At 37.3% G+C, this 26,517-nt stretch overlaps 1 protein-coding gene across 6 annotated transcripts in view; it reads right to left on the bottom strand.

Moving 5' to 3' along the window:
- The window catches only part of Itfg1 (integrin alpha FG-GAP repeat containing 1), a 286,118-nt gene that overhangs the window by 197,030 nt on the left and 62,571 nt on the right, over positions 1–26,517 (bottom strand). For 3 of the 6 annotated variants that reach the window (XM_087199352.1, XM_087199351.1, XM_087199354.1), the window contains exon 7: positions 20,303–20,338. The exons of the other annotated variants lie outside the window; for them this stretch is intronic. In XM_087199352.1, the coding sequence (XP_087055478.1) occupies positions 20,303–20,338 (36 nt within the window). The remainder of the gene's footprint in view (positions 1–20,302; positions 20,339–26,517) is intronic. 6 annotated transcript variants of the gene reach the window in all.

The following is a 26,517-nucleotide window of genomic DNA, read 5'->3' as shown; positions in this document are numbered from 1 at the left end:
GAGAAAGCCTTCTACTATGAAAGCCACTACACAGAATTGGTAAAGATAACTTATTTGACAGATGGATAAATATCACTGAAGGGAAACAAGTATAAAAAAAGCAAGGTAACATGCTGCCTCTAAAGGAACACAATATCCTCCTAGCAACTGACCCCAAAGAAAAGGTTATTGATGAAATAGCTGATAAAGAATTCAAAATACAGGTAATGAGACTAAGGAGACTCAATGAACTATAATAGTATATAGAGTGTTTCATAAAGTTAGAACAATTCATGATTTGAATGAAAAATTCAGCAAAGTGATAGAGATTATGAAAAAGAATAGAATTGAGTAACTCAATAAGTCAAACAAAAATACAGTTGAGAGTCTCAACAACAGACTACATAAAGCAGTGGAAAAAACTTTCGAATGTCATGGCTGGTCCTCTGAAATATCCTAGTCAGGTTATATCATCAGGATGGCAGACTAGAGGTAACTAGTATGCTTCCCTCCATAACAAAGGACCAAAATAAGACAAAACAACTACTATTTTACTTAGGTGTTTAAGGTAAAGCATTGGAGAGAAATGAGGATGTGTAGATATGTTACAGAACACAGAGATACACAATGAACTTAAAAGAAGAGAACTAAGTGTATAGCAACTACCATTTCATCTTTTGAGATCAACTCTTAACCAAGGGGAACGCCGCAAGGGAATGGCTAAGCCACAGAGATACCTGAAAACATTGCCAAGGGTGATAATGGCTGAAGATGCTACATGGACACTATAGCAAAGCACTGACATGAAATTAAGGCCAACGTAGCACATCCAGCCAACACCCTAGGACACAATGGCTTTCTACCCAAGTATTTCATTATTAAAGCCACCCTTAAAATTTTGTGAAGGTGGACCTGGGATGTAGCTCAGTGGCACCACACCTGCCTGGCAAGCACAAGTTTCTGAGTTTGATCCCCGGTACTGGAAAAAAAATTTTTGTGAAAGTAACTGACACAAGAGGCACGAGGCAAGAAGGTAACAGGATGCCTCTAAAGGAACAACTCCCTAGCAAAAGACTAAAAAGAAAAGGAGATCAATCAATTACCTGACAAATCAAAAGATCAATCTCTGGAATAACACAATCAGATGAAAAAATTACAAAAATTAAAGTTTTTGAGACTTATGGGTTACCATTAAGCTAGGAAACATTTGTTTTAGCTATTCATGTTCCAGAAAGAGAAGAGACAAAAACCATGAAAACCTATTCAACAAAATAATTGTTGAAAACTTTCCAAATTGTGGGAAAAATATGGACATCCAAGTCCAAAAGACCTTAAACCCATCAAAAAAGTCCTCTCGGGGCTGGGGATTTAGCTCAGTGGTTCTGCCGCCTGCCTCACAAGCAGGAGGTCCCAAGTTTGATCCCTGGGTACCAAAAAAAAAAAAAAAAAGGTCCTCTCTAAGCATATTATAGTCAAATAGTTAAAAATCCAAGACAAAGATAGATTCATAATGCATTAAGAGTAAGGTATCACATTACTTACAAGGAAGTCCCTATTAGATTAACAGTAGACTTCTCTGGAGAAACTTTACAGGGCAGGAGAAAATGGAATTATACATTCAAAGTCCCAGAAAAAAAAGAAAAAGAACTGCCAATGCAGAATACTACACACAGTAAAGCTATTCATCAGAAATCAAGGAAAAAAAGACTTTCCAAGACAAGCAAAGTTAAGGGAATTTACCACCTCCAGACCTGTTCTACAGGAAATGCTTAAGGGGTCCTATGCTAGAAACAAAAGGATGATATTTATCATCATGAAGATATGTAAAAGTACAAAATTAAACAGACCAACCAAAGGAAAAGAGAAAGAATCAAATACTAATATAGAGAGCTACCAAACTAATTGACAAAGGGGATAATTTGACAAGTGGAAATAACAACTGTAAATATATATGGACTCAACAGTGGAGCACACAATTTGCTTTATATATATGTAAATATTATTAGATATAAAAAGAGACTAATATAATAATAGCTGTGGAATTCATCAACCATCTCCATAAATGCACAGATCAGAGACAGAAAATGCACAAACATCAGAGTTAAACTGTACTATATACCTAATGAAACCAACAGACATTTACAGAACATTTCATTCAACAGTTACAGAATATACCTTCTTCTTGGAAGCACACAGAATATTCTCTAGTACAGCCAAATATAATAAGATATAAAACAAGTATCAACAAATTCAATAAAACTGAAATTGTATTATGTATCAGGTCTGTCCACAATGAAATAAGACTAGAAATCAGCCCAAATGCCCATCAACTGGAGACTGGATAAAGAAAATGTGGTTTTTTTATAAAATGGAGTACTACTCAGCCATAAAAAGTGAGAAATTAGAGACATTTATAGCTAAGTGGATGCACATTGAGGCGATACTCTTAAGTGAAATAAATAGGACACAGATGTGTAAATATCGAATAGTTTCTCTGGTGTGAGAAACTGAAAGTGTACATAAGGACTAAATGTATAATAGGTAATGTGAAATAGGAAGAAAAGGGGCAAAGGGGAAGAAAGTGGGAGGGCTATGGGAAAGGATAGAAGGGAATGGGATTAATATGAGAAAATGGAAAAATAGGAACAAAATCTTTGTAAATAGGGAGGAATGGAGGGGTTGAAGGGAGGGCTGGGCAAGGCTGAAAAATAAGAACCAAGAGAGACTATGTAAAGGTGCAAATTTCCAATGATGAATGTCATATTGTATATCTAAAATGTATCAATGATTAGAATGAATAATCGAAAATGTAAAATAGGAAGAAAAGGTTCAAAGGGGTAGGGGTAGTGGGAGGGGCAGGGGAAAGGAAAGAAGGGAAAGGAAAAATGCTGAGAAATGGAAAAAATGGAAATAAAGTCTTTGTAAATAAGGAAGGGTGGAGGGCGTGAAGGGAGGGCTAGGAATGGGGAGAAAATAAGAACAAAGATGCATTATTTAAAGGTACAATTCCCAATGAGAAATGTAATTGTGTTGTATACCTACAATGTACCAATAAAAGAATTTAATAGAAAAAAAATGGTGCTGCGATGAACATGGGTGCACATATATCACTGTGATACCATTCTTTTTATTCTTTGGGGATACCCAGCAGTGGAATAGCTGGGTCAAATGGGACTTCCAGTCCTATTTCTGTGAGGTATCTTCATACTGATTTCCACAGTGGTGGCACCAGTCTGCACTCCCACCAGCAGTGGAGCAGGGTTCCTCTTTCCCTAAAGGCCCGCCAGCATTTGTTATTTGTTTATTTCTTGATAGCAGCCATTCTTTCTGGAGTAAGATGGAATCTCAGTGTTGTTTTCATTTGCATCTCACCAATGACCAGTGATGTTAAACATTTTTTCATATGTTTATTCACTATTTCTACTTCTTTGTGTCAGAAATGTCTGTTCATTTCAGATGCCCATTTTTGGATTGGGTCTTTAAATTTGGGAGGTCTGATCTTTTTAAGTTCTTTATAGATTCGAGATAGTAGACTTTGTCTGAGGAGCAGTAGGTGAAGATTTTTTCCCACATTGTGGGTTGTCTGTTCACATTGCTGGTGGTTTCTCTTGCTGTGCATTAGCTTTTTAATAAGAAGAGATCCCACTTCTTCATTGTTTGTGCTACTTCACAGGCAGCTGAGGTTTTGTTCATAAAATCCTTTCGTACATCAATGTCTTCAAGAGTTCTACCTAACCTCTGTTCCACCCGGTTCAGCATTTCTTTTTCAATATTTAGATCTTTAATCCATTTCCATTTTAGTTTAGTGCATGGCAAGAGATATAGATCTAGTTTTAATCTTTGACAAGCTGAAAGCCAATTTTTCCAGCACCATTTATTAAAGAGGCTATCTTTCCTCTAGTGAGAGTGTTTGGCTCCTTTGTCAAAGATGAGATGGCTGAGTCTGTCTGGAGTTGTTTCTGCATCTTCTAATCTGTTCCACTGGTCCCCAGGTGTGTTTCCTTGCCAGTAATATGATGTTTTTATCATAGTAGCTTTGTAGTACAGTTTCAAGTTAGGGGTGATGATACCCCTGCCATGTCTCTGTTCCCTAGAATTGCTTTGCTATTCTGAGTCTCTTCTTGTTCCAAATGAATTTTTGGATTGTTTTCTCAAGGTCCATGAAGTATGTCGCTGGGATTTCAATTGGGATTGCACTGAATCTATATAGCAGTTTTGGAACTATGGCCATTTTCACTACATTGACCGTTCCTACTGAGGAGCAGGGGATATCTTTCCATTGTCTGATATCATCTTCAATCTCTCTTTTCAGAGTGCTATAGTTTTCAGAGAAGAGGTCTTTGATTTCTTTTGTTAGGTTGATTCCCAGGTATTTCAGTTTCCTGGACGCTATTGTGAAAGGAATTGTTTTCTTAATTTCTCTCTCAGTGAGTCTGTCATTCGTGTAGAGGAAAGCTATTGATTTTTGTGTGTTAACCTTGTGTCCAGGCACTCTAAAGAATTTGGATATTAAGTCTAGAAGACTTTTGGTGGAGTTCTTGGGGTTTTCTATATAGAGTATCATGTCATCTGCAAATAATGACAATTTGACTTTTTCATTTCCTATCTTTATTCCTTTTACTTCTTTCTCTTGTCCAATTGCCATGGCTAATGTTCCAAAACTATATTGAACAGGAGTGGTGATAGTGGACATCCTTGTCTTGTTCCTGATTTGAGTGTGAAGGATTTCAGTTTTTGACCATTTAGTATGATATTGGCTGTTGGTTTTTCATAGATGGCTTCTATCAGTTTGAGGTAGAGACTATCTCTTTCAATTTTTTGTAGGGTTTTTATCATAAATGCATGTTGGATTTTGTCAAATGCTTTTTCTGCATCTATGGAGATAATCATATGGTTTTTGTCCCTGGCTATATTGATATAGTGTAGTACACTGATTGATTTGCATAAGTTGAACCATCCCTGCATCCCTGGGATGCATCCCACTTGGTCAGGGTGTAGGATCTTCTTGATGATCTTCTGCATTCTTTTTGCCAGTATCTTATTAAGGATTTTTGCATCTATGTTCATTAGTGAGATTGGCCTATAGTTCTCTTTTTCAGTTGGGTCTTTCTCTGCTTTGGGGATCAAGGTGATGCTTGCTTCCAGGAATGAATTTGGGAGTACTGCTGTCCTTTCAATTTTGTTGAAGCGTTTAAACAGAAGTGGCAGTAGTTCCTCTCTAAATGTCTTGTAGAATTCAGCGGTGAAGACATCAGGACCTGGCCTTTTCTTAGTTGGTAAGTTTTTAATTATGTTTTCAATTTCATTGATTGATTTTGGGTCGTTTAGAATATTTAGGTCTTCTTCCTTCAACTTTAGTAATTTATACATATGTACGAATCTGTCCATTTCTTCTGTGTTCTCCATCTTATTGGTGTATAGGTTCTGGAAGTAGGTATTGATGATCCTCTGGATTTCTGCTGTGTCTGTTGTAGTTTCACCCTTTTCACTCCTAATTGCCTGGATTTGAGCCTTTTCTTTCTTTTTCTTGAAAAAAAATGAATTTGGGCCATTTCTTTCCTTTTTCTGGGAACAGTGGCTAAGGGTTTGTCAATTTTGTTTACTCCTTCAAAGAACCAACTCTTGGCTTTACTGATTTTTTGTACTGTGCTCTTCATGTCTATTGAATTGATTTCTGCTCTGATCTTTATAATTTCCTCCATGGTACGAGCTTTGGGTTTGTCCTGCTCTCCTGTTTCTAGAAGCTTGAAGTTCAGCATCAGGTTGTTTAATTTGTCTTGCTCTGTTTTCTTAATATGAGTATTCACTGCTATGAATTTCCCTTGTAAGACTGCTTTCATTGTGTCCCATAGAATCCGATATGTTGTATTGTCATTATCATTTAATTGAAGGAACTGATTTCCTCTTTAATTTTCTCTGTGAACTACTGGTTATTCAGAAGTGTGCTATTCAATTTCAATGTGTTTATGAAATTCTTGTGGTTTATTTTGGTATTGATCTCCAATTTCATCGCACTATGGTCTGATAATATACAGGGGATAACTTCAATTCCTTTGCACTTACTTAAACATGTTCTATGAGCAAGTATGTGGTCTATTTTGGAGAACGACCCATATGCAGCTGAAAATAATATGTATTCTGATTTTGTGGGGTGGAAGACTCTGTAAACATCTGTTCAGTTCATTTGTTCAAAAGTTCGATTGATTTCTAGTATTTCATTACTTATTTTTTGCCTAGTTGATCTATCTGTGACAATGGAGTATTGAGGTCCCCCATTCCCATTGTATTAGTGCATATATGACTTTTCATGTCTGTTCGTATTGGTTTTATATAGGTGAGTGCACTAGTACTTGGTGCATATACATTCATGATTGTCATCTCTTCCTGTTGGATTGTTCCCTTTAGAAGGATGTAGTGTCCTTCTTTGTCTCTCTTAATCAGTGTTGGTTTTTTTTTTTGGTACTGCGGATCGAACTCGGGTCCTTGTGCTTGCGCAGCAGGTGGCGAAACCACTGATGTAAATCCCCAGCCCATAATCAGTGTTGGTTTGAAATCCACTTGACCTGCAAAGAGGATAGCTACTCCTGCTTTATTTTGGGTTCCTATCACATGGAGTATTGTTTACCACCCTTTAACTTTCAGTCTATGAGTTTCTTTTGGAATTAAGTGTTGTTCTTGTATGCAGCATATTGCTGGATCTTGCTTCTTGACCCATTCTGCCAGTCTATTCCTTTTGATTGCTGAGTTGAGACCATGAACATTGATGGTTATTAAGTGATACATATTGAGTTATCATTGTCATGACTTTTTCTTTTTGTTTCATTCTCCCCCTTTGCATTTAATTTGTCATGCTGAATGGATTCATTCTGCTGTGCTTTCTGGGGTTGTGATCCTCATTGTCTGTTCCTAGGATATTGTCTAAAATTTTTTGGAGTGCTGGTTTGGTATTCATGAAGTTCCTAAGGTGCTCTTTGTCATGAAAGTGTCTTATTTCTCCATCAATTTTGAAAGATAGTTTTGCTGGGTACATCAATCTAGGTTGGAGGCTGTTTTCCTTTAGGGCTTGGAGTATGTCACTCCAAGCTCTTCTTGCCTTGATGGTTTGTGTTGAGAAGTCTGCTGTGATTCTGATGGACTTTCCTTTGCATGTGATTTGTTTCTTTTCTCTAACTGCTTGCAGAACTTTGTTCTTCTGTTGAGTTTCTGGAATCTTAATAATTATATGCCTATGTGTAAATTTATTTTTGATCAAGGCTAGCTGTAGCCTTTTATGCCTCACTGATCTGTATGTGAAGTTCTTTTCCCCTGCTTGGGAAGTCTTCTGCCATTACTTCTTTGAATAGTTTTTTAATGTCATCTGTACTCTCTCCAGTTTCTTCATTGGCTCCAATCAGTCTTATGTTATTCTTCTTTGCATCATCTAGCAGCTGCTGGATTGATTTTTCATGTTCCCTTACAATTTTAAAGCAATTTTTCTTTTCCTTGTCACTAATTGCAATCTTATCTTCTAAATCTGAAATTCTGTCCTCATATTGGCTCATTCTGTTGTGTAGACTTTCAGTGGAGTTTTTAATCTCCTGAAAATTGTTTACATCTGTTTTATGGATTCCATTTTTTTCCTGTGCTGGGATTCCATCATGTTCCTCAGCTCCTTCTAGATTCATCAATCATGTCTTTCACAATGAGCACAATCTCTGCTGTTACCTGAGAAATTATTTTTGTTGCCAGTTCAGGGAGTCCAGGTGGTTGATTATCAGTGTTCCATCTCATTTCCCTTTGGGGTTGCTGTAGGCAATGTGGCAGTCTGGTTTTGAGACTTATTTACATGTCTTCTCAGTTCAATGGGGGGGGTGCTGTTGGCACCCTCGTGGCTCATCTCTTCTGTGCTGGGACCGGTGGTACAGTGGCCCGGAAGCCCCTTCCTCTACACTGGGAGTGGTGGAATGGCGGCCCAGAAGCCCCTTCCTCTGCACTGAGAGCAGTGGAATGGCATCCCTGAGGCCCCTTCCTTTGGGCTGGGAGAGGTGCAACTGCGGCCTGGAGGCCCCTTCCTCTGCACTGGGAGCGGTGGTACGGCCTGATTAAGTCCTTTTGAAAATTAAGCTCATCTAGAAATTAAATAGTGAAATATCCAATGCACATGCATTTTCTCCTCCATAAAGCATGGACACATACTGAATTATCTCCCTTCACAGCTTAAAAGGAATAAAGGAGTAAAGCTCTCTGACAAGTGCAGCATAACTTTCCCTTCAAATGAGGAGCCTTCTGGGGCCAGGGATTTAGTTCAGTGGTTCTGGCACCTGCCTCACAAGCACAAGGACCTGAGTTTGATCCCCTATACCAAAAAAAAAAAAAAAAAAGATTCCTCTAATTTGTCGAGAGGAGTTCTCAAATGAGGAGCCTTCTGGTTTAGGTTGGCATCAATACTTTCGATGGTTTGGACATGATTTGAATGTACTCCAGAAAGTTTTATGTGGTGGAAAGTTGGCCTGCCACACAGTGGTGGTGAGGTGGCACATTTTACAGGTGGGACCTAGCAGAAAGTAGTTGTTAGGTTTTGGGGGTACTGCCCTTAGAAGGGAGGAAGGCTATCTTGGAGAGTGGCCTGGTGGTGCCAAGAGCAGCTTGCTATGAAAAGAACAAGCTTGGCAGCTTCCAGTCTCTCCATCTTTTTTTCTCATGGGATTTTTCCCACAAGCTCTGGCCATTTGATGTCATCAGCAATAAGAACTTCCCTAGATTTCCCCGGAAACCAGTACCATGTTCTTGAACCTCAAAATTGTGAGCCAAAAACACCTTTTCTTTACAAAGAATGGACTAAGATAAAACAAGAAACATTAGGAGTTTTAGAAACTTAAATCAGAAATTTGACTATGTAAATTAAATCACACTGGAAAAAATAAAAACAAAGCTTAATGATTAATAATGCACCCATGTGGGAAACTGTAGAATTTAGTTATCTAGTTGTAAGAATAGATCACAAGAAGTTTGTTAACTGAGAAAATTAAGTTGTTTCTGGGAAATTCCACAAGTCTGTTTGTTAAAAGAATGCCAGAAAACTTTAAGAGACGTTGTAAAAGTCTCAGGAGAGAAAAACAAGTTTTCCTAGTTTTCTTATTTACCATTGCCTGGGCTCAGAGGACCAGGACCCAGTGACTCTTTGGGTGCTAAGAGAGATAGGACTCACTATGCACATCTGTGATGTTTGTGGTGGGCAGGTGGGCTTGATTTTGGCTGAAGTCATCCTGCTCTCTTGGTACCATCTGATAAGAAGAGGGCAGCGGTGTGGTCTTTGATGTATGGGATTTGTAAACAGAAATGGGGGACTTGTGAATTCGCCTGTAGCATTTATGAGTCACTTAAAGTCACTGGTTATCATCAGAGGTTAAAATCAGAAAGACAATAGCCAGAATAACTAAGCTGCTTTCCTACATGTATAAAAGCCTTGCTTCTTTCCTTTGTGACTGTCGAATAGTGCCAGAGGAATTAAACTGCTGTGCATCACCCAGGCTGTCTCCTTCTCTTTCTTTAAAAGTCAGTGCTTTCCGGGGTCTCAGGTCTTCCTCTAGAGAGACCACCAACACACCCACAGTATCTTTCTGATACACTATGGTATGATGGAAGAAGATTAAAAACTGAAGGTCTCTTGCAATATATCTTTCAGTGTAAAGGCTTGAGATTTAAAGAATATTCCAATGGAAAGTTTTAAAATGTATTCAAAATATCATTTAGAGTTCCTGCAGTGAAAAAATTCATCTTGGATGAAAATAGCTAATATATTCTCATGAGTAATCTTATGGTTCATTTTTTAGCAAAAAAACACAGCTAAGAAAACATGTGTAGCATTTTTTTTTGATGCTTGAGATATTTCCACAAAGTAGAGAAAGCAGTATAATTATCTATACTGTTTCTACACTTGAGCTACAAGGATATGTCAAGCTCTTGGATTTTATCTGTTCCATAGTATAGTATCATTTTTCTTAGGCCCAGTTATATTATAGGAAGGGCTGGGCAGATTGCAGTAGAATAAAGCTCTTTAAAGTAGTTTTTATTTGTTCTTAAAAAAAACCCTGAAGTCTACATAACTGCTTAAATCATTAAGACAAACCAGTGGATGCCAAAAACTCTCACTCTTTGTAGTAGAGTTTAAGTGCATTGTGTAGGTCAGAGGTCATCAATACAAATACCATCAGAGAAGAGGCCCTAACTGAAATGTTAAGATGGGTGAGTACAAATGAGATGAAGGCATAGGGCGTGCAAACTGACAAAGGGTGTCAGGATGGGAGAGATAACAGTAACTAAGGGACTTGGATGAACTAAGAGTCCATCATTGACCAAAGGGGATAGTAACTTAGCTCCCACTGTTATTACGGAAATATAACTTCTTCAATATGAAAAATCATACTTCTGAGATACTGAAATTTTAATTAAAATATTTTAAATTCAGTAAGGGTAAAAAAATTAAAATGTCTGAGTATTGATTTTGGGTCACAAGCACTGGTTTGAAACCTCTGATAGAGACTGTTGCTATATTTGTACAATTTGTTTGCAGACAGCCGACTATATTCTCTATATTTACCTTTACCAAATAATTCTGCCAGATAACATTCTGCACAGATATACCAATTTGGTAATATTATAAGAGGAACTGGTTTGAATGGGTCCTCATTCAAAAGCTAGTGTTCTGAAGAAGTCTAAATTTCTAGGACTCATTTTAAAATCTCACTTTTTAAGTTCATAATCATCTGTGTAGATTTTTTTCTCTTACTTTCCTAAAACATCAGGCCCAAATGAAAATTTACCGTGGTTAGCAGACTGCTTTGACTATCTTTTATGTTATAAAATATATAAGACACAGAAGGACACACACTGTATCCTGAATACATACACATGCTATTACAGGGCTGAAAGCCATAGATGCTGGGTAAACAGTGAACATATTCCTACCCTCTGTTCTCTCATCAGTTAAGTCACAATCAGAGATGCTTTTGTTCTAAGGGGGGCCTGGGGTGGCAGGATTTTTAAAATTTCAGATTGTACTTGAATATGGCAATCATAGGCAAAAACTAACTCCAACTTCCAGGCTGCTGGGAGAAATCATCAGTTAAGTCACAATCAGATGTGCTTTTGTTCTAAGTGGGGGCTTGGGTGGCAGGACTTTTAAAATTTCAGATTGTACTTGAATATGGCAGTCATAGGCAAAAAACTAACTCCAACTTCCAGGCTGCTGGCAGCAAATAGTGATAGCATCTATTAACTGCCCAAAACAGAATGTGTAAGGGGATCGTAATTTTCATTTGTCAAGGGTTAATATCAAGTGAAGAATAAATTACAATTTTATTATAGGAGATTTGTTTTCCATAACATATATTGAATTAAGAAAAATGGAAGCAAAGTATGATGTTAATAATCTTCAAAGACTTACAAATATTTTGAAATACACGGTTACATGTATACCTTGAATTAAGTCAAACATTTCTTCTACTTCTGAGATCAAGATCTTAAAGAACTTGGGAGAACTTTTGTACTTTCAATATACTCAGTCTTGAAGGACTAAAAATGGCAAGGGTAGATATCTGCAGAAAAATACAGCCTCTCCAGGACTTGCAATGGAGATATAGTACTTGGAAAATGACTGGTGAAGAGAAAAAAAGAAGTACATATCCAGGAATTGGGAGACAGCTGGCAGGAAAACTAGGAACTACAGAGAAGCTGGAGAAATGGAGTACAACACAGAGAAAGGAATCAAGTAGTCTGGAAAGCTCACCCCAGCTTTTTTTATTTGTGTGTGGAGAGCTGTCTGTGCTGACACAAGATAAGCCAAGGATAGCAGGGTTAGCTCCAAAAAAAGCACACTGTTTTGTGAATTTCCAAACCAGTATGGGGTTTTAGTTGGAAAGTGACTCTTTCTCATGCCAGGCCAGAGTTGGAGAAGAAATCCAGTGCAGTGCCTGCCACACTTGAGAAGGTTTAATCAGGAGCCATTTGGAAAGGGATTGTCTAAAACTGAGCTACAGAACAGCTACAGAAGAACTACACTTCAAGGTTTCAAGGGTCATCCTACCAGTGACTGGGGGCAGGAGAAGGCCACAAGAAACAGCCACGGCAAGGGCAAGTTTAAGCTCAGGCCTGGAGGGACACAGGGGTCCCACCCTCCAGGTTGAGAAGCCAGGCTGGTCCAGTGTGGCTTTCAGAGAGACTGGGTATAAAAGTGATGGCATTATGTCAGCAGTCTGCTTGCACCCCTGCCTTCCTGCCTACATCCAGCACAGAACTCAGTGTTCTGTTTGGCTTCCCCATTTTCTATCACGAGCAAAGATAGGTCTTCACTTGAAGGGTTGTCAAAGTGTGAGATATATGGACAGTGTGTGTGGGGGGCAAACCCACGGACTGTAAAGCTAGGCAGAGAAAGCCATGATCTGCGGTGCATAGAACAACAAGGGAGCTGGGAATAGCTAGAGAGACTACAGACTTAGGGTGAACACCTCTGACTGACCACATCCAACAGGAAAGGCATAGCAGAATTCAGTATCCACATACAATAAATTGAGTGTTAACAAAATAGTTCTTAGTAGGGACTCACTATCCCACACATGGTGGATTCTAATACTTCAGACTTTAGAGAGAAACCACTCATTGTAAAACATGGAGGACTTTTCTGGACTCATTTTTCTTTTTCTTCATTGTTTTTTTGGAGTATTGGGTTTTTTGTTCATCCTAGGGATGCAAGAATGGTTCAACATACACAAATCAATAAACGTAATCCATCACATAAACAGAAGCAAGGTACCAAAATCACATGACCATAACAGATGCAGAAAAGGCCTTTGACAACATGCAACATCGGTTCATGATAAAAGTCAAAAGAAAATAGATAAAGAAGGGCCTTATCGTGATTTGACAAAAGCAATTTATGAAAATGTACTGCCAACATCATACTAAAGGAAATCAGGAAAGTGATAAGGATGTCCAGTATCATCAGTACTGTTCATTATGGTACTCAAAACATTAGCTAGATCAATCAGGCAAGAGAAAGAAAAAATGTGATACATATAGGAAAGGAAGAAGTCATCATTATTTGCAGATGACATGATGCTTCCTCTACACAAGACCAAAAAAATTCTACCAAAAGACTCTTAGAATAATCAAATTCAGCAGTGTAGTGGGACACCAAATCAACACATAGAAATCAGTAACGTTCCTGTACATTATTAATGAACTCACCAAGAAAGAAATTAAGAAAATAATACCATTCAAAATAGCAACAAGAAAAATTAAATAGTTAGAAATTAATCTAAGCAAGGAAGTGAAAGACCTCTACAACAAAAACTAGAATATTCTCAAAAAGATCCAAGAGGACATTAGAAAATGGAATGATCTCTGTAGGCAGAACCAATTATTGTCAAAATAGTCAAACTTTCAAAATTGTTACACAGATTTAATGCAATTCCAATCAAATCATCAATAGGATTCATCACAGGAAATAATTCAAAAATTCATATGGAATCAAAAGAGACTAAGAATAGCAAAAGCAATCCTGGGCAGCAAGAACAATGCAGGGGGCATTGCAATTCTGGTTTTCAAACTATATACCAAAGCTTCAGTGATAACAGGATGGTATTGGCATAAGAAAAGGCATGCAGATCAATGAAACAGAATAGAGAGTAGTGGTAAACCCATGGCATGTGTAGTGCAGCCAGCTTGTTTGTTATCACTGAAAGCACTAAAAGGTTCACCATCACTGGAATAGAAGATGCACAAATAACTCCAGGGGCATTTGGCTATCTGAACTTCAACAAAATGGTTGAAACCATAAGCTGGAGGAAAGATAGCCTTTTAACAAACAGTGCTAGGTAAACTGGCAATACACATGAAGAAGGCTGAATCTAGACTCATATCTTGTCATGTACTAAAGTAAAAATGAATCAAAGATCTAAATGTTGAAACAGAAACAATCTGCTGGAACATAAAACTTGGAAGACAGGCATAGGCAATGACTTTCTGAACAGAATCCCAATTGCCTAAGAAATAGCATCAAGAATCAACAGGATCAAAGCTTCGGACAACAAAATAAACAATAGAGTGAAGAGAACCTACAGAATGGGAAAAAATTTCTGCCAGCTACACCTTGGAATGAGGAGTAATATCTAGAATATATAAAGAACTCAAAAAAATTAGACCACCTCCAAAATGAAAGAAGCAATCATAAAATGGGCAACTAAAATGAACAGATATTTCTCAGAAGTACAAATGGTCAAGAAATACATGAAAAAATGTCGAACAAGTCTGCCAACTTGAGAAATGCAAATGAAAACCATACTGAGATTCTATCTTACTGTAGAAAAGAATGCCTGTCGTCAAGAAATCAAATGATAAGAAAGGCAGAAGAGGCTGTGTGTGTCAGGTGGGAATGTAAACTAATACAATGAGTATGGAAATCAGTATAATGATTCCTCCTTTAATGACCTATTTGGTGAAGGACTGATTGTTCAGGCTTATGAATGAGATGCATCATTTGGATTTACAACCTGCTGCTCGAACTTATAACCTGTCTTTTCTGGGGAGTACAGTCCTGTACATCTTGTTTACAGAGCGTCATTGTCTTCTTTTTGTACAGTATGCCTTTATATAGTACTGTAATTTTTGCTGATTGTACTGTAGAGTACTGTAGTTTTATGTTCTATTAAACATGACAGTACTGCATGTAAGAGTTATGTAAATAAAAGCAAAGCCATGAAGTTGGAGTTTCCTTTGATCATTTCTTTGTTCTGAATACTGTAATGTACATACTACATACAATTCCTCAGTTAGAAACCAATTCAATGACTTAGTCATAGGAATGAAGCTCATTTGTTACACAAGGAATGTCTGTATGGTGATTCCTCAAGAACCTACAATTAGAAATTCCATTTGACCCAGCTATTCCCCTTTTAGGTGTCTTCCCAAAAGTTAAAGATATTACAGTGATACATGCATATCCATGTTTATAATAGCACAACTCTTAACAGTTAAATCTTGGAAATGGCCTATATGTCCATCGAGAGGTGAATGGATAAATGTATTTATACATAATGGAGTACTATCCTGTCATAAAAAAGAATAACTCTGAGTCATTTGTAGAAAAATGGATGCCATCTCAAGACTACAATGTTAAGTCAAATAAAACAGACACATGAGCTTAAACATCACATGGTTTGTCTTACATGAGAAACTCAAAATATAGATAAATTAAAGAGCAAAATAAAATTTAAATAATAGAAAATGGAGATAGGTTGCAAAAGAGAAGGGGACAAAGAGATGGAGGGGGGAGAGTGAGAGGGGAAGAGGATGAAAAAAGAATTAAATTGTGTTATCTACATGTACTAACTTCCCACAATGAACGTTATCATTTTATATTGCAAACATATAGGGAATGGGGAAGGGGACATCGCCAGAACCTTTGCTGTGGGTCCTAACTTCCTGTGAGCCACCACAGCACAAGGCGAATTAAAGAACAGACAGGAAATGAGACCTGGAGAGAAGCTGAGTCTTGTGTCCTGGTCAGTGCTGCTCTAGGCAGCAAACACAAAGGCCCTCAAGCACATCCAATATTTATTGAATACAACTGTGGGAAGGAATAAGGAGCAGGGTATGCTTTGAAGGCATCTAGTGAAATACTGACAAATACTGACCAGCATGATGGCACCAGGCAGGGCTGTTAGGGAGTAAGCACTGTTTGTCTTGCTTTGATGGAACAAACTGCTACTGGGACCAGGTGCAATTAGCAAGCAACCCATAGGGTCAGTGAGAAGACATAATTCAGGGGAAAGGATTTTAATTGGGGTCACACTGACCTCACCTGCACATAACTCAGCAGAGCCCTGGCACTTCACAGACCAGAGCCTAGGTTTCTGTGCCAGTCACTGAGGGAGGGGCTATACTTGCCCAGTCAGCCAACTGACATGCCCATTTAAGTCACACAGAGCTTTGGTCTGACTCCTGATATAAAACAATATAGCCAAATTATGGAAAGCAAGAAGCAGGTGCCACTCATAGCCTGCTAGTACTGGTCAGGGATGTCTGCTACACAAACGCACTAATAAAAATTTTAAAAAGCACTTTATGAAGCAAAATTTTTCAAATTTGATATATTTCTATGTATTAACAGACATAATTCCAAATTCCAATATGAAAATCCTCCACTTTATAGAAGAGTTCTCTATATTCCAGGAAGTGAAAAACTCAATAGAGATAAGACTCAATGATGGAAAGAACTGGGGAACACAATCCTGACACCAATCATCACTAATATTTTGTGACATTCCATCAACTCTCATTTATGTAGATTTACTTGAATGTAATTTTTAAAATACAAATGCTAATACTGCATTTGTCCTACTTTTCTTTAGGGCAATGCAGTTAGCCTGTATCCATAGGGTTTATACACTAAGACTACCTACTTTTATCAGTCCCTTTCATTCTCAGATCTGATCATTTTTAATCATATCTACCTGTGCTTCATTTATATAGCTACAGAGGTTTTATACTTGCTAACTGCTCAACAGCCAGTTACGCAACCACTACTGTAAAAAAATGTTTTTTTTGGGCAGGGGATGTAGCTCAGAGGCACAGTACCTGCCTGGCAAGTGTGAGGTCCTGAGTTTGATTGCTGGTAGCAAAAAACAAACGGTTTTCTTTCATTTCTTTCTCTTTTTTTGCAGTGTAAATGTAGATTGTTGGGATTTTTGAGTATTTATTTCCTTTTAATAAAAAGACTGTATCAGTCTATGCTAATGAGGACTTCCAAAATGCATTTTTATGCATTTCTGTCTTCTGATTTATTCTATATTTAACAGAATTCTAAATTTTCACTACATGGTGGGCTCTTATTCCTGGAGTTTAATTAGGAAAAAACTCTAAAGTCTGCTCACAAAAATATTAGCTAGACATTTAAAATCAAATTCAACCTGAAAATAATTTACTTCTGAAGTAGCACAATTTAATCAAGTTAGTAAGTGCTCTCAAAATGTATGAGTTTCTCTTTAGTAACTGTTGTATCAGACTAAATAGAGAAATATCATACATATAGTCTACTATGTTTACCACTTTATTTCTCTCATAAATCCAAGGATAAGATGGCTAAAAATACAAAATGAGTTACCTGAAATGATGTATATACATATTACCTCAAAAGCAAACCTCTAAGAATAGGCAGTTGCCTCATTCAGTGTAGAAACTCCTGATTTGCATACTGTGTTCTCTTTTAATTGTTCAGTTCCCTTTCTACACAGTAGGGAGAAGCATTTGCACAACAGAATAATGATGACCTTAATGAAATAATCTGTGAATACAGTTTCTACATATCATTTCTGGAACATATGGTAGTAGAAGGGAATACTGATGCTGAACCTAGAGCAGTGCTATGATACAATGCTTGAAGCATAATAAATTCGGATAACTTGGAAAACATCAAGCAAAGTATTAACTTCTTGGGGCTTCATTTCCTTAAGACACTTTGCTATCATATCACATGCTTCTTCAACATCGTTTATCTCCTATTTGCTTGGCATTCAAATAGGTATCAAAGAGATAAACATAAATGAAGTGCACTCCTTGCTTTTGAGGAACTTCTTGTCTCAAGAGAAGACAGATGTAGAAACACACACTATGTGGTAATGGCTCTTCTAGAATTATGAACATGTATTATAGAAACAGCAGACAGAAATACTCACTACTCAGATGAATCTAGGGAAGGTTTCATGGAAAAAGTGACATGTGCAACACTCAGAAACTTATTGGGAAGTTATTACATTCACATCAATTAATGCTAACATTACCAACATATGATATTTTATAGTCCATAAAACTTTTCATATGCAGAGTAAGTTAAAATCAAGTAATCAGAGCACTGATAAACTTCAGGTTAAAGCAACTTAAGAAAATGATGACCTTTAATGTGTTGCAAATGGGGGGGGCACTACATAAAGCTTATCTTATTAATGTAATATCCACAATAAGTACACCTGACAATTATAAAAATTGCTTATATATCTATTCCAGCTGTACAAAATCTAAGGTTAATGATAATTTCTGCAAAGTAGTTTTCTCAGCATTAAGGTATTTGATTAAACCAGTTCTTAAAGGCTACATGTAAAATTATAAATATATTTCTCTTAAAGCAAAAACAACTATAATAGTGATTAAACATGAAGATTAAGTGTCCATTAAATGCATTAAAACTTCCAAATAGCTACATGAAATACTTCAAGAAACTTCGTGTTAACTCTAAAGATATCTTTAATGACATGAAAAGGGGACAGTTGTAATGCAAATAGTAATCCTTACAGTGACTAACAAATCTCCAATTAACCTTCTTTTCCTCAGTCTTCTTTGCCTGTTAGAACAGCAGAATGCTATTTATAGGTCATGCCAGGAGTGCTCATTTTAATAAAAGATTTAATATTTCTTTTTTATGTCAAATAGCCTTACATGATAATTGGAATTTTTAGCATTTAAAACAAATCTTAATTAAAATAATGCACCAAAAGTAAAGAAAAGCTATTTAATACAGACAGGAAATTTCTCATGCTGCTTTGTAAATTTATGACATTAAATTTATAGAATAATCTGTAATGTGGCAGAATAACATCATAAGTATCCATTTTAAAACCTTCATCCTGAAACAGTAGCATCAGAAGGAGTGGACAACACAATTCAAGGCCAAGGGCTTAAACAGAAACCATCAGTTATGCATTAGGAGCAACGACCTTTAAGTAGGTAAATGCCTACCAAATGCAAAAGCTCCCTTCTGGAATAGCTGTGGGCCCTGTATGTCTGCTGAGCAGGTCTTTGTGGTTGGGGGACAGCCAAGCCAAGGCAACCAGAAGCTCTTGTTTCCATTCCAATGTGCTCTGCCCTCAAAGCAGTGCATCACTTACAAGGGAGAGCATCATTATCTCTATCTCAGCTCTGAAGCCTTGAGTAAGAAGACTGGCCAAAAGGAGAGGCAGACTGTAGCAGACAGTTCTAGAAATCTCCGTAAGGAACTGACTGAAATAGTGTTTGGGAAGTTCAAACTTAAAGGTATACTCAAAAGCAATACAGATTTGGTGGAAAGCAATTCAGAGGAGTCTGTCAGCTTCATGAAAGAAACAACCTAAACAACACGAGAGAGAACCAGGGAAAGAAGAACTATGAAGAGTTTTCCTAGGGCCTGAACAAACTTACAATACCTCTCCTAAAAGAGTAACCTACAAAGAAGCCTCAACTTCCTTCTTAGACTAGGTAACAATTTATGTTCCCAAGCTATTGTTACAAACAACAGAATAATTATCTTGCAACTAATGGAACCTCAGAGCTGAGTGTGATGAGAGAACAAAACAGAGTCCTGCTAAAAACCAGCATCATCCAGACTGAATGGGCACAAATACAAAGCTGTAGCCTCTAAAGAGCAATGTCAGAAGCTTTATGCTACAGGAAAAATATACCTCAGCAAAATAGTCCAGACAGTCTTTAAAGTAATAAATAAACAACAACAACAAGAAGCTTGGGAGGGGGTAGGCTGTACCCAGAGGTGCTATATTAAACAATGTGATTCCATGTTTTGATGTTTGACTGCTGACAGGTTTCAAGCTCCTCTTTCTCCTCTTCCGCTCGGGACTCAGATATTTGCAAGCTCATTAGAAAACCAGGGTGCCGCCTCATTTGGTGCCAGCAGAAGTTCACCCCACACAAGCCCCTGCCACCCACAGAAACCTCACTCAAACCCTAGCTCTAAAGCACACACACATAACCTAAACCAAAAAACCCTCAAAGCCAGTCTGCTTTATCTGCTCTCTCAACTGTATTCAGATCTGTTAGGAAGGCCTGCTCTGCTAATCCTGGAAAGCCCCATTCTATGAGTAATAAATATTTTCATACCCGCTTTGGTATGTGTATGGCATCATTACTCTCAACCTCTGAACTATATTTTGGAGGTTGAATGCTCATATATTTTTGTGGGATGGCTACAGTGAATAAAATGTTTAATTACCAACAAGAATTATAAGGCATATAAATAGAAAAGTATAATCCATACACAGGGGAACAAAAACAAAAAAACTGACAACAGAAGCTGTGTAAGGTTTAACAAATATTTCATGCGGTCATCATTTATTATACAATAAATGTTAATAAAAACAAAGGAATCTATACTTAAAGGGAGATATGTCTTACTAAATAGAGAATACCAATAAAAAGAAATTATTAAAAAATTGGAGTTGAGAAATAAAAATACTAAGATAAAAATTGTGTAAAACAATATGTATATGGGTCAGGGATTTAGTTCAGTGGTTCTGCCACCTGCCTTGAAAGTGGAAGGTCTTGACTTCGATCCCCGGTACTATAAAAAACAAAACAAAACAATATGTATAACTGTACTGCTGAGCCTAAAATATAAAGAAATGAAATATACTTGCCAACACAGCACTAAGAAGACAACTGGGATTAAAGTGATATTGGACTAAGGAAATGACACCTGATGGTAACTTGAAATCACAGAAATAAATGAAAAGAACCAGAAATTGTAACTATGATGATTAATATAACAAATATTATAAATACATACATGTTCACTTTTCTTCTCTGAGTTTCCTTACGAGATACAAATACAACAATTTATAGTTTAGTTTATAACATATAATATGTATGGCAATAAAGTAGTAAGGTTAATAAAGCTATATAGGAGTAACATTTCCATATGTCATTGGAATTAAATTAGTTCCTGTCTTAAGTAGATTCTTATAAGATGTGTTAAACCTGAGGGCAATCACTAAAAAAGGTCATTAAAGAAGCCATTACACTAAAATAATTCACCAACTGCAAAAGAAAACAGTAAAGAAGGAATAGTGAAACAAAAAAGACATGAAATATACAAACAAAAGTAAAGTAGGCATGGTGCTGTACAACTCTAATCTCAGCACTCTGGTGGGCTGAGGCAGGAGGACTAAAAGTTCAAGCCCAGCCTGAGTAACTTAGTGAGATTTTATCTCTAAATTGAAAAAAAAAAAAAAAAAGGGTTGGGAATGAAGCCTAGTGGGAAGGTCCAGGGTTCAGTACCCAGCACAAAAATACAACAACAATCCCCCGCCCAAATCAAAAATCCAAACAAAACTGAGTAAAAAAAGGAAACAACAGTAAAATGGCAAATACAATTCCATCTGTATAAAAAATAACTCACTTTTCAAGTTACCAATGGATTAAACAATCCAGCTAAAATGCATAGATTGTCCGACTACCTAGGCCTACCAAATACAAAGACTAGCTCTGTATTTAGTAAAATAAGTAATTCAGAGTCAAAGTATTTTCATGTAGAAAGAAGCAGAGCATGAATGCATACAGAGAAGGATTTCTTTTCAGTTTGCTAGCATTGAAGCTCATCACCAGATACATGATGAATGAAATTTTAGATGAAGATGGCAATCATTGAAGATTAGTACTGAATATGATATAGGCATGGCATAGGCTGATGTTAACAGTGTCACTGTGACAGATCTGAAGAAGTATCAATAGCCAACATTTTGTTTTGAGGTTTTAAGTCAACTTTACTTGGAGACAGGTTCTGCATGTGAGATCAAATGCAGAGGAAAAACCGATGAATCCTGCAACTAGCCATAAATTAACTGAAATCAATTCAGAATAAAATGAATCAGGGTATCATAGTGCTTACTATTGGAAAAAAATTGTGTCTGAAAATTGTACTCTTCACTGATGGTTAGTGATGGTAACTGAGTGTACTACAACATGCTTAAAGATAAATCAAGTTGAGGTGAAAATATTTTTAAGGAAAGTACAAATAAAGTACATGCCAATCTTGAGGACTATAGAAATTCTCAGTAACTGGAGCACCTAAAAAGTTTCACCAAGCCTCGAGGTGTAGAAAATAATGGGGTTTGCATAGGTGCAAGGAAAGCCCAGGAGCAAGGCACAAAGGTGGGCAACAGAGAATGCAGGGAGCTGAGTACTCAGCTCAGATTACTCAGGGAACTATCTTGATTCAGCTATGATTTAAGATTATGTGTTCAACTGTTGTAAAGGGTATTTATACAAAATGTTTATTTAAGTGATGTTTCTATATGTCTTAAGATTCGAAGGTTGAAGACAATCTATAAAGTGATACCTATGATATATTCCTATTAGTTTGGAGTTCCAAGTAAATTAATTCTTTCCCTCTCCCCTTCCTCCAGTTTTGACTGAATCCAAAACTTCTGAATGGAGGTAACACTCCCAGCCCTTCTTAATGTAATTTAATTTTTATTTTCAGACAAAGTCACACTATATTGCTAAGTTGCTGCTAAAACTTGTGATCTTCCTGGCTCAGCCTCTCAGATTGTTGGAATCACAAGTGTGCACCACTACACAGGGCCAGAGTAAATATATTTCTATAGATGAATGTTGGTGCTTTTTTCTGTGAGATACTCAAGTTACTTTCCATTTAGTATTAGTTATTAGGAAACAGTAAAATCAAGTGGACAAATATTTCAATTTTGCTTAAATGTGTAGGTCACATTTAATGCCCTCGGATTAATAATAACAAATGCCTACATCATCTCTGGGATGTTTTAAATTTTTTTGTCCCAGGCAGCCTGGACGACACAATGAGTTCAAGCCCAGCTTGACGTGCAAAGCAAGATCCTGTCTCAAAAAATCAAAATCAATCAATCAGTCAATAATTTTGGGGTCCCTATTTTATAGCACATGTTCCTTAAAATTCTTTCAGAAATATGAAAAGGAGGGGCATGCCCACCAGCCTCCAGCTTAGAAGACCGCATGGGGAGAGCAGGCCCAAGATGAATGCGCCCTGCTCAGTCCAGCTCAATCCGCCCAGTTGCAACCAGGAGACCTAACCAGTGAGGACCCCCTGGGCATGCCCACTAGCCTCCAGCTTACAGTCCCCCCACCCTCTTGGCTGTAAAGCTACTTGGATCCACACTACTGAGGCACAGGGGGGCATAAAGGCCATTGTCCTGAGCTGCAGAAGTGAACAACATAGAGAGGGCCTCTCTCAGGCTCCCTGATGAAAACTGAAGCCCACTGGAAAAGTGAAGAGAATCTTTGCAACAAAGGCACACCAGACCACTGTGCTTGGTAAGTTGGAGGGATCATCACCTCCCATCGGAACATGGACTATCTTCAGGGGAAAGGCAGCTGGAAGCTGCAGTAGAACCTGGCAGAGTTCAACCCTGAAGGACGTCAGGGAGCTCAACGTGGGACTTGCAGCCAGAAATCTGCCTGAATCTCACGAGTCTGTGACTGGTTTACTGAGACTCACTGACTTATAACTGCACACTACTGCCTACGTTGTCTATTGTGACAGCAGAGACATATCCTGAAGGAGGCCCTTCATTTTTATCTTTTGTTATTTTCAAAATTACCACTATTATTTTTTTGCTCTTATTTTTAATTTTTTTTCTTATTTGCTATTCTTTTGAAATTGTTATTTTTCTCTCTTTTCTTTCTCCCTAGCTCTGCCTCGCTCCCTTGCTGTCCCACTTTGTTCTTCATCTCCCTTTGTGTTCCTGTTCTGCCTCTAATTCCTGTTTCTTCCTTATCTTTCCTTTCTTCTCTTTCTTTCTCTTGTCTGTGCCTCTGGCCCCACTGATAACCTTCCCCTGTCCTTCTACTTACCTATTCCTACCTCACCAATGCCTTCTAACTTCCCAACCCCAAGGGTAAAGTTGCTATATTGAAGAGTTTATTCACTATAAACATATGTTGGGTTAGTCCTTGATTTTAATTTAATTCACACAGTTAAAGGTGAAAGATTAATAACTACCACAAATTGTCATTTTCTAAGAGGTACTTGATGCTGTTGTGTTGCTGATTGTATCACTTGGGCTAAGGTGTTGTGATTGATCTAATCAGTTGTCCTTCCTGGTATAATGAAAATGAGAAAGCCTCAGAGCCATTAGAGACTCAAAACCTAAAGACCAGCTATATCTGGAAGACACCTCTGAGGAGCAACCATTCCATAAGGGTTCTAAATAGATCAACAAAGATACTTACAATAAGCAACTTCAACGTATCAACCCAGGAACTAAACCAAGGACAGTATCAAAAACAAAAATAAGAAGACATTTAAGTAAGACACAAACTCAGACTTCCACCCCACAAAAGGCAAATTCTGGGGGAAATGAGGTAGAAAAGTCAGATAATTCACCACCTGGACACCCTGAACTGATAGCACAGGAAGTAACAAAACAGATGTATGAGGGTCCAGAATAATTCAAAACAGAAATAATTTCCCAGATAACTACAGAGATGGTGAGCAGAATGAAAGATATGATTAGAGGCTCTAGAACAGAAACAGATAAAAAAAAATAGATGAGCTCAGAAAAATGCTGGAAGCCATGAATGCCCAGCATAAGAAAGAAATAGAAACCATGATCGCGCAACAAAAGAAAGAAATGGGATCCATGAAACAGACTCAAACAGATATTCAGGAGATTAAAAACTCCACTGAAAGCATGCAGAGCAGATTAAGGGAATCTGAAGATAGAATATGAGATACAAAAGACAGGATTGTGGTTAAGGAGCATGAAAACAGAGATTTCTTAAAAATAGTAAGAGACCATGAGAAATCCAGCAGTTGCTAGATGATGCAAAGAAGAATAACATAAGACTGATAGGAGTTCACAAAAAAACAGGAGAAAGTATAATTGACATAAGAAAACTGTTCACAGAAGTAATAGTAGAAAACTTCCAGATAGAGGTAGAGAATTGGACATACAGATAAGTGAGGAATGTAGAACTGCAAATAGCCAAGATCAAAAAATATCTACACCTAGACATATAATAGTCAAGATCCCAGAAACCCAACAGAAGAACAAAATCCTACACACAGAGAAAAGAAACAAATCACCTACAAAGGAAAGCCCATCAGAACCACGGCAGACGTCTCAACAAAAACCCTCAAGTCAAGGAGAGCCTGGAGTCAAGTATTTCAAGTCCTAAAAGAAAATAACTTCCAATCTAGACTGTTCTATCCTGCAAAATTTTCTTTCAAAATCAATGGGGAAATTAGATACTTCCACAACAAAGAACACCTGAGAAATTTCAGGAACACCAAACCAGCACTCCAAACAATTCTAAGCAATATCCTAGAAAAAGACAATGAAGGTCACAACTCCATGAGGCCCAACAGAGGGAAGCCACCAGGTAAGGTAAGAAACTAAAGGGAAAGGGGGAAAAATAAGAAATAAAAGAGCCAACAACAGCAAAACATCAAGACAAGGATGAGTCAATATCTATCAATTATAACTCTCAATGTTAATGGCCTCAGTTCACCAATCAAAAGAAATAGACTGGCAGAATGGATTAAGAAGCAAAATCTAGCAACATGCTGTATACAAGAAACACACCTAACTCAAAAAGAAATTCACAGACTGAAAGTAAAAGGATAGAAAACAGTGCTCCACACGACAGGCACCCAGAACAAAGCAGGGGTAGCAATCTTATTTGCAGACAAAATATATTTCAAACCAAAACTAATTAAGAGAGACAAAGATGGTCACTAAAGCCTTGTGAAGGGAACAATCCAAGACGAGATGACAACCCTAAATATATATGCACCAAACACATGCCCCCAACTATACAAAACAAATATTAATGGATGTAAAAAATCAAATAAGCACTAATACAAGTGTAGTAGGGGACTTCAATACCCCACTATCACAAATAGACAGATCATCTAAACAAGAAATTAACAATGAAATTCTAGAATTGAACCAAGCTATTGAACAAATGGACTTAATAGATGTTTACAGAGTGTTCCACCCCACTAAATCATAATACACGTTCTTTTCGGCTGTAAACGGAACATTCTCCAAAATAGACCACAAACTAGCTCATAGGACATATCTAAGTAAATTTAAAAGAACTGAAGTTACCCCCTGTATATTATCAGACCATACATAGTGCAAAAAAATTGGAGGTCAATAACATAAGAAACCACAAAACTCCCACAAACACATGGAAACTGAATAACACCCTGCTGAACAACCAAAGGGTCACAGAGGAAATTACATAAGAAATCAGAAAGTTTCTACAAGTAAATGACAATGCCAGTACAACATACAGGAAACTATGGGACACAATGAAAGCAGTTTTACGCTGGAAATTCAAAGCAGTGAATGCCCATATTAGGAAACTAGAGAGAATGCAGATAAATAATCTAATGCAGAACCTCAAGCTCCTAGAAAAAGAAGAGCATAACAAACCCAAAGCTCGTACAAGAGGAAAAATTGAAAGATCAGAGCAGAAATCAATGCAATGGAGACTAAGAGGATGATACAAAAAATTAATGAATCAAAGAGTTGGTTTTTCGAAACAATAAATAAAATCGATAAACCTTTAGCCAACCTTATCCAAAAAAGGAAAGAAAAGGCTCAAATGCATGCAATTAAGAACGAAAAAGGTGAAGTTACAATAGACCCAGAAGAAATCCAGAGGATCATCAATACCTACTTTGAGAACCTGTACTCTAGTAAAATGGAAAACACAAAAGAAATGGACAGATTCCTA

Source organism: Heterocephalus glaber, unplaced genomic scaffold (genome assembly GCF_053883595.1).
Source record: "Heterocephalus glaber isolate CG9 unplaced genomic scaffold, H.glaber_assembly_v1.0 deba00001707, whole genome shotgun sequence".
In the NCBI taxonomy this organism is placed as follows: domain Eukaryota; kingdom Metazoa; phylum Chordata; class Mammalia; order Rodentia; family Bathyergidae; genus Heterocephalus; species Heterocephalus glaber.
This window is presented reverse-complemented; position numbering and strand designations above follow the sequence as displayed.